We start from the raw sequence: 10,000 nt of genomic DNA, 5'->3' as shown, positions 1-10,000 counted from the left end.
GACCAGCGTTGGTATTCTGTCTCTGTGCAGATGACCAGCGTTGGTATTCTGTCTCTGTGCAGATGACCAGCGTTGGTATTCTGTCTCTGTGCAGATGACCAGCGTTGGTATTCTGTCTCTGTGCAGATGACCAGCGTTGGTATTCTGTCTCTGTGCAGATGACCAGCGTTGGTATTCTGTCTCTGTGCAGATGAGCAGCGTTGGTATTCTGTCTCTCTGCAGATGAGCAGCGTTGGTATTCTGTCTCTCTGCAGATGAGCAGCGTTGGTATTCTGTCTCTGTGCAGATGAGCAGCGTTGGTATTCTGTCTCTGTGCAGATGAGCAGCGTTGGTATTCTGTCTCTGTGCAGATGAGCAGCGTTGGTATTCTGTCTCTGTGCAGATGAGCAGCGTTGGTATTCTGTCTCTGTGCAGATGAGCAGCGTTGGTATTCTGTCTCTGTGCAGATGAGCAGCGTTGGTATTCTGTCTCTGTGCAGATGAGCAGCGTTGGTATTCTGTCTCTGTGCAGATGAGCAGCGTTGGTATTCTGTCTCTGTGCAGATGAGCAGCGTTGGTATTCTGTCTCTGTGCAGATGAGCAGCGTTGGTATTCTGTCTCTGTGCAGATGAGCAGCGTTGGTATTCTGTCTCTGTGCAGATGAGCAGCGTTGGTATTCTGTCTCTGTGCAGATGAGCAGCGTTGGTATTCTGTCTCTGTGCAGATGAGCAGCGTTGGTATTCTGTCTCTGTGCAGATGAGCAGCGTTGGTATTCTGTCTCTGTGCAGATGAGCAGCGTTGGTATTCTGTCTCTGTGCAGATGAGCAGCGTTGGTATTCTGTCTCTGTGCAGATGAGCAGCGTTGGTATTCTGTCTCTGTGCAGATGAGCAGCGTTGGTATTCTGTCTCTGTGCAGATGACCAGCGTTGGTATTCTGTCTCTGTGCAGATGAGCAGCGTTGGTATTCTGTCTCTGTGCAGATAACCAGTTCCGTATGTCTATCCTGGAGAGGCTGGAGCAGATGGAGAGGAGGATGGCAGAAATGGCAAACAGCAATCAACAACAGCAGCAGCAGCACCTGGCACGGCAGCAGAGTTTACCTGCTTCCTCAACGCGCCTCACACCTGAAAACCAGGTACACACACACACACACACACACACATTCTTCACTAACCCTACCCTAATTACAGTTCTTATAAATCTGGCAAAGAAAATCATTGGTATATAAAATTATAGGTTATATCTATTTGAGAGAAAATGTCTCTAGCTGACAGGGGCAGGTGCCGTAAAGGAGCAGAGAGCCGTACAGCTGCCCTAAAACCCAACATTGTAATAACCTCCCAATAATGTAATACAATGACTTAACTGATATTGTAATAACATTTTTACCTAGAATGTAATACATTATTAATGTAATACATTATTAATCTAAAACTTTATTGGGAATTTGTTATATGTTTAGGTTGATCATTGCTATAATTTAATACATTATTGTGAATGTAGTGTTTTATGAGTATTTTATTTCATGGTTTTTATTAACGTTTGTTTTGAGTGTTGTAACTAGATGATTAATAAATTCTCTCATCTGTAACATTGTCATGAATGAAACAGGAGTGTTTGGATGAAATCACAAGTTTATTCCACAAATCAGAACTTGCGGGTGGAACAGTTCAAGGGTCAGAATACTAGTGATCAGACAATACATTCTAAACAAGAATCGGTTATGAGAACTACAGAAACAGGGTGAAAAATACCAGGAATACAGAGATGTGATTAGGAAGCTACTCACTGATGTGCTGTGTTCATTTATGTTCATTGATGTTCATTAACTTCTACTTTTTTTATAGTCACTGTGTTGTTTTTTTATAGTCTACCTGCTTCAGATAGTACTGAATGCAGACAGTGGGAAGGTTGAGTGAGACATTATAAGATAAAGAACTGATCCCAAATGGACGTCTGATTAAGGGGGCAGTTCACTGTGTGTAATACGTCTAAACACACTGGTCAGATAAATTGGTCAATAAATAGCTTTGTGGTCACAAAGCAGTTGGTCTACAACAGCTGGTCTAGAACAGCACGTCTAAAACAGCTGGTGTATAACAGCACATTAAAAGCTTTTGTGGTAATGGTATTAAAGACAAGTACTGTGGTGATATTACCTTGATATATACTGTGGTGATATTACTTTGGAGCAATAAGTAATATCACAAGGTAATATCACCATAGTATAACACAAGGTAATAAATATCACTAGCCTCACTAGCCCATTTGTATCAGATGCCCCTACCAAAACCTAATCCTTATCCTGACCCTAACGCTAATCCTAATCCTGACCCTAACCTTAACCAAAATCTAATCCAGTTAAAGATTTAAAGTCCAGTTACAGCACGTCTAGAACAGCTGGTCTAGAACAACATGTCTATAACAGCTGGTCCATAGCTGGTCTATAACGGCATGTCTATAACGGCATGTCTGTAACAGCTTGTCTAGTACAGCACGTCTATAATGGCATGCCTACAATGGCACGTCTAGAACAGCTGGTCTAGACCAGTATGTCTAGAACAGCTGGTCTAGGCCAGCATGTCTATAACAGCAGGACTATATCAGTTTGTTGAGTATATTGAGATTGTATGTATTTTACCTGTTACATGTTCAGTGACTTCTCAGGTTAGCATCTACAGACACTCCAAATAAATAAAGTCAAAACAACTGAGCAGATTATAGACAAATCTGATTCATTCAAGACAATATTACAGACACTGATGATAATTTATTTATCTACAACACTCAAAATAGAAGTGTTAACATAAAATATATATAATGTGTATAAAAATGAAAACAGTAAATTCAGTAATGTAATAAATTATTGCAAATGATCAACTTGAACATGTAATAAATTCCCAATAATGTAATAATGTTTTACAGTATTAGTAAAAATATATTTAAAATAATTGTTGTCATTGAATTACGTTATTAGGCAAATTATTACAATATTGGGAAATTATGACAATACTGGGCTCTATAAATGTAAAGCCTGCAAGGGCTGAGATGAACTGTGTGTCCTGGGGGGGTCACCAAGAGTCAATCCAGGTCACCCCACCCCGGGTCACCCCGCCCCGGGTCACCCCACCCCGGGTCAGAAAGTAAGTTCAGTTTCTGTACCTGAGCTTTCTGTTGACATCTCTGTTATCTGTCCATGCCATCACACACACACTCACACCCCCCCCCCTAATGTTTCTAAATATTGCCTGGCTGCTTCTCTTCCTGCATCAGAAGAGGGGGTGTGGATGACCATGAGGGGGAGAAAAGGAAAGATTTGAGGGAGGGAGGTGTGTGAGGAGCTGGAGGTGCCAGTTACTCTGGGTGTGTGAGAGGATGTGCATGTGCTTATGTGTGTGTGGGTGTGTAATGTTTCCTATCAGGTGACTCACAGTGGAAAACCCACTAGTCACTTTAGTCTGTGACGGAGAGAGAGAAAGAAAGGAGGGCAGGGACAGATGGGGAGAGGGAGAGAGAGGGAGAGAGAGAGAAGGAGAGAGAGAGAGAGTTGCTCTCTGAACTTTACAACCCCAGTGAATGAATGTCATGAGTTAAACATCTACTGTTTCATACATAAACCGGCTCCTCCTACTACTTCAGAAGCACTTTGATTGCACAGCTGATGAAGGACCTCTGTATACACACTTCTGTATACATAACACAGATATAGAGTATATAGAGATACATAACACAGATATAGAGTATATAGAGATACATAACACAGATATAGAGTATATAGAGATACATAACACAGATATAGCGTATATAGAGATGTATAACAGATATAGAGTATATAGAGATACATAACACAGATATAGAGTATATAGAGATATATAACACACATATAGAGTATATAGAGATACATAACACAGATATAGAGTATATAGAGATACATAACACACATATAGAGTATATAGAGATACATAACACACATATAGAGTATATAGAGATACATAACACACATATAGAGTATATAGAGATACATAACACACATAGAGTATATAGAGATACATAACACATATAGAGTATATAGAGATACATAACACATATAGAGTATATAGAGATACATAACAGATATAGAGTATATAGAGATACATAACATATAGAGTATATAGAGATGTATAACACAGATATAGAGTATATAGAGATACATAACACAGAGTATATAGAGATACATAACACACAGAGTATATAGAGATACATAACACAGATATAGAGTATATAGCGATACATAACACATAGAGTATATAGCGATACATAACACACATATAGAGTATATAGAGATGTATAACACAGATATAGAGTATATAGAGATACATAACACACAGAGTATATAGAGATGTATAACAGATATAGAGTATATAGAGATGTATAACACAGATATAGAGTATATAGAGATACATAACACACAGAGTATATAGAGATACATAACACAGATATAGAGTATATAGAGATACATAACACACATATAGAGTATATAGAGATACATAACACACATATAGAGTATATAGAGATGTATAACAGATATAGAGTATATAACAGGTGTACATAGAGATACATAACAGGTGTACATAGAGATACATAACACAGATATAGAGTATATAGAGATACATAACACACATATAGAGTATATAGAGATACATAACACACATATAGAGTATATAGAGATGTATAACAGATATAGAGTATATAACAGAGGTGTACATAGAGATACATAACAGGTGTACATAGAGATACATAACAGGTGTACATAGAGATACATAACAGGTGTACATAGAGATACATAACAGGTGTACATAGAGATACATAACAGGTGTACATAGAGATACATAACAGGTGTACATAGAGATACATAACAGAGGTGTACATAGAGATACATAACAGGTGTACATAGAGATACATAACAGGTGTACATAGAGATACATAATAGGTGTACATAGAGATACATAACAGAGGTGTACATAGAGATACATAACAGAGGTGTACATAGAGATACATAACAGGTGTACATAGAGATACATAACACACATATAGAGTATATAGAGATGTATAACATATAGAGTATATAACAGAGGTGTACATAGAGATACATAACAGGTGTACATAGAGATACATAACAGGTGTACATAGAGATACATAACAGAGGTGTACATAGAGATACATAACAGGTGTACATAGAGATACATAACAGGTGTACATAGAGATACATAACAGAGGTGTACATAGAGATACATAACAGAGGTGTACATAGAGATACATAACAGAGGTGTACATAGAGATACATAACAGGTGTACATAGAGATACATAACAGGTGTACATAGAGATACATAAGAGAGGTGTACATAGAGATACATAACAGGTGTACATAGAGATACATAACAGGTGTACATAGAGATACATAACACACATATAGAGTATATAGAGATGTATAACAGATATAGAGTATATAACAGAGGTGTACATAGAGATACATAACAGGTGTACATAGAGATACATAACAGGTGTACATAGAGATACATAACAGAGGTGTACATAGAGATACATAACAGAGGTGTACATAGAGATACATAACAGGTGTACATAGAGATACATAACAGGTGTACATAGAGATACATAACAGAGGTGTACATAGAGATACATAACAGGTGTACATAGAGATACATAACAGAGGTGTACATAGAGATACATAACAGGTGTACATAGAGATACATAATAGGTGTACATAGAGATACATAACAGAGGTGTACATAGAGATACATAACAGAGGTGTACATAGAGATACATAACAGGTGTACATAGAGATACATAACAGGTGTACATAGAGATACATAACACACATATAGAGTATATAGAGATGTATAACAGATATAGAGTATATAACAGAGGTGTACATAGAGATACATAACAGGTGTACATAGAGATACATAACAGGTGTACATAGAGATACATAACAGAGGTGTACATAGAGATACATAACAGGTGTACATAGAGATACATAACAGGTGTACATAGAGATACATAACAGAGGTGTACATAGAGATACATAACAGAGGTGTACATAGAGATACATAACAGAGGTGTACATAGAGATACATAACAGGTGTACATAGAGATACATAACAGGTGTACATAGAGATACATAACAGAGGTGTACATAGAGATACATAACAGGTGTACATAGAGATACATAACAGGTGTACATAGAGATACATAACAGGTGTACATAGAGATACATAACACACATATAGAGTATATAGAGATGTATAACAGATATAGAGTATATAACAGAGGTGTACATAGAGATACATAACAGGTGTACATAGAGATACATAACAGGTGTACATAGAGATACATAACAGAGGTGTACATAGAGATACATAACAGGTGTACATAGAGATACATAACAGGTGTACATAGAGATACATAACAGGTGTACATAGAGATACATGTTGTATATGAACAGTTTAACTTGCATCCCTCCTCCTCTCCATCTCCTCTTTTCTTTCTTTCCGTCTCTCTCTCGCCCTTCTTAGGCGGGGCCATGGTTCGAGCGACGTATCGTGAGTGTGTGTGAGAGGATGATGCAGACTGGGTCTTGGGGGTGTGGTGGACGAGAAACACTCACACACTCCATCACACACAGAGGGATGACACTACTGCACCTGGCTGCTGCCCAAGGATACACCCAACTCATACACACGCTCATCCGCTGGAGGTACACACACACACACACACACACACACGCACACACAAACGCTCGCTCATCCGCTGGAGGTACACACACGCACACACGCTCATCTGCTGGAGGTAACACACACACACAAGCATATACATTTTGTCATTCTAAATGTTTTACTATTTGCATTAAAGTAGGACTGCTGTGTAATCGGGAGGTCTGTCCCACAGGGGTGTCGGTCCTGCTAGTGTCAGTCTGGAGCAGGAGATAGATCCACTGAATGTCGACCACTTCTCATGCACACCTTTGGTCAGTAATGCACACACACGCACGCAGGTAGTTAGGCTACATACATGCTTGCTTACGTTGTTGTGTGTGTGTAGATGTGGGCGTGTGCTCTGGGCCACCAGACAGCCGCAGTGCTGCTGTACAGTTGGAGCAGTGTTGCCTTGGGGATTCCGGACTCTCTGGGCCGCCTCCCCCTGGCCGTGGCCCGCGCTCGTGGGCACACACGGCTGGTGCACTGCCTTGAGGAACTACACACACAAAAACAAGCACAAGAACTCACACACACCCTGGACACATCAGCCCCACCCCTACTGCCCACATCTCCAGTCTCTACTAGTCCTGATACAGGTGACACACACACACACACACACACACACTGCCTGTCTCTCTCATCTGTCTCAGTACAAGAACTCACACGCACCCTGGACACATCACCCCCACCCCTACTGCCCACATCTCCAGTCTCTACTAGTCCTGATACAGGTGACACACACACACACTGTCTGTCTCTCTCATCTGTCTCAGTACATAGTGACTGCTTTCCTTAGACAATATTTTACATCATACAACTTGCACCCTGATGAGAAGGCTAACTCAGGTCTGAGACACATTAAATATACTGCCTACACTAACCCTACTGATTCCTTATAACCCTAACTCTAACCCTAAACCTTAACCCCTAAACACTAACCCTACTGATTCCTTATAACCCTAACTCTAACCCTAACCCTTAAACCTTAACCCCTAAACACTAACCCTACTGATTCCTTATAACCCTAACCCCTAAACCCTAACTCTAACCCTAACAACTTATTACATTAATGACCTCATATTACTTTGACCTCATATTACATTAATGACCTCATATTACATTATGACCTCATATTACATTATGACCTCATATTACATTAATGATCTCCTATTACATTCAGGACCTCATATTACATTCAGGACCTCATATTACATTAACAGCCTATTACATTAATGACCTCATATTACATTAGCGATCTCCTATTACATTAATGACCTCATATTACATTAACGAAATAATATTACATTAATGACCTCATATTGCATTAACCATCTCATATTACATTAATGACCTCATATTATATTAACAACCTCCTATTACTTTAACGACCTCATATTACTTTAACAACCTCATATTACTTTAACAACCTCATATTACATTAATGATCTCCTATTACTTTAACAACCTCATATTACATTAATGACCTCCTATTACTTTAACGACCTCATATTACTTTAACAACCTCATATTTTAACAACCTCATACATTAATGACCTCATATTACATTAACCATTCAATTACATTATCACAGCAGTTGTCATGTATGCGTCTAAGTTTAGCAAAGTAGATTTCTCATCTTCACTGGCCTTGTTGACACACACAAACATAGAAACAAACTTTTTCACGTAATCACTTTCCTACACACTTTCACAGTCCTGGACATAAATCTGCACATATCCTTCTCAGTAATTCCAGTAAGATTTCTCTCTCTTCTTTCTCTCCCAGGTTTGAGTTCATCTAGTAGTGTTCCTTCTCCCAGTGATCCGCCCTCGCCCTCCCCTAGCTCCGCCTACTCCAGTGGCTCATTGCACCCCAGTTCTCCATTGTCCAGCCCCTCTGACCCCATGGACACTTCCTCTAACTCCTCCCCTCACAACTCTCCAGGGCTGTGGGACCATGCTCAGGAAGGAGGAGGGACAAACGACGCCTCTGGATCCTCACACAACCACTTTCTTATGAACGCCCCCTCACACCCACGCTCAGAATACCCACACCCCTCCTTTGAGACAGAGCTGCTCAGCTACAGTGAGAATACAGAGAATGAGCACTTCCTCCCTGCTGACATCATACAGGTGAGAATGAGCACTACTGTTCAGTGCAGTAACTCGAGGACTGTGCAGTAATTAAAGAACTGTAATAACTGGGTGTTGATACACAAATCACAGAACTGTGATATAACTGTAGAAATGTCAAAAACGATGGAAACATTATGGGGTTTGTGCAAGAACTTGAATGATGATACTATATGAATGTATTTTTCATGAAAAATGTCCATGAGGAGACAACAGATTATGTCACAGATTGTCATATCATATTTGTTGAGGTGTACAGTGGGGAGTGTTGTAAAGTAGGGGTTAGTTGTGTGTAGTTGGGCGGTTAGTTGAGGTGTACAGTAGGGGTTAGTTGTGTGTAGTTAGGGGGTAAGTTGAGTTGTAAAGTAGGGGTTAGTTGTGTGTAGTTGGGTGGTTAGTTGAGGTGTACAGTAGGGGTTAGTTGTGTGTAGTTAGGGGGTTAGTTGAGTTGTAAAGTAGGGGTTAGTTGTGTGTAGTTGGGCAGTTAGTTGAGGTGTACAGTAGGGGTTAGTTGTGTGTAGTTAGGGGGTTAGTTGAGTTGTAAAGTAGGGGTTAGTTGTGTGTAGTTAGGGGGTTAGTTGAGTTGTAAAGTAGGGGTTAGTTGTGTGTAGTTGGGCAGTTAGTTGAGGTGTACAGTAGGGGTTAGTTGTGTGTAGTTAGGGGGTTAGTTGAGTTGTAAAGTAGGGGTTAGTTGTGTGTAGTTAGGGGGTTGGTTGAGGTGTAAAGTAGGGGTTAGTTGTGTGTAGTTAGGGGGTTGGTTGAGTTGTAAAGTAGGGGTTAGTTGTGTGTAGTTAGGGAGTTGGTTGAGTTGTAAAGTAGGGGTTAGTTGTGTGTAGTTAGGGAGTTGGTTGTGTTTTTGGCTTCTGGTGGTGATGTTTGTTGCTGTTTTAAGGTTGACATGGCAACACTGGCAGAGCAGATCATTGAAGCAACACCTGAGCGAATCAAACAGGAGGACTTCCCTAGGGGGGCGGAGTCACCACTCAGAGAGAGGCGGGACAACCCTGCTATTCATGACACCTTGCCTTGGCTTGCACCCTACTTGGATAACATAGATAGGTATACACATACACACATACTCACATACACACACATACTCACACACACACACATACTCACACACACACATACACA

The 10,000-nt window shown here is 40.0% G+C and overlaps 1 protein-coding gene across 3 annotated transcripts in view; it reads left to right on the top strand.

The window, feature by feature from the left end:
• The window catches only part of camta2 (calmodulin binding transcription activator 2), a 39,088-nt gene that overhangs the window by 23,504 nt on the left and 5,584 nt on the right, over window positions 1-10,000 (top strand). For 2 of the 3 annotated variants that reach the window (XM_035521487.1, XM_035521486.1), the window contains exons 12-17: window positions 959-1,113; window positions 6,552-6,733; window positions 6,925-7,003; window positions 7,078-7,330; window positions 8,520-8,866; window positions 9,759-9,925. In XM_035521487.1, the coding sequence (XP_035377380.1) occupies window positions 959-1,113; window positions 6,552-6,733; window positions 6,925-7,003; window positions 7,078-7,330; window positions 8,520-8,866; window positions 9,759-9,925 (1,183 nt within the window). Of the gene's footprint in view, window positions 1-958; window positions 1,114-6,551; window positions 6,734-6,924; window positions 7,004-7,077; window positions 7,466-8,519; window positions 8,867-9,758; window positions 9,926-10,000 lie in introns of all 3 variants that reach the window. The other variant, XM_035521485.1, reaches the window with a different exon arrangement.

The sequence above is a fragment of the Electrophorus electricus genome, chromosome 22 (assembly GCF_013358815.1).
Source record: "Electrophorus electricus isolate fEleEle1 chromosome 22, fEleEle1.pri, whole genome shotgun sequence".
Taxonomy (NCBI): domain Eukaryota; kingdom Metazoa; phylum Chordata; class Actinopteri; order Gymnotiformes; family Gymnotidae; genus Electrophorus; species Electrophorus electricus.
The sequence above is the reverse complement of the archived record's forward strand: the minus strand, read 5'-3'. Positions and strand labels throughout refer to the sequence as shown.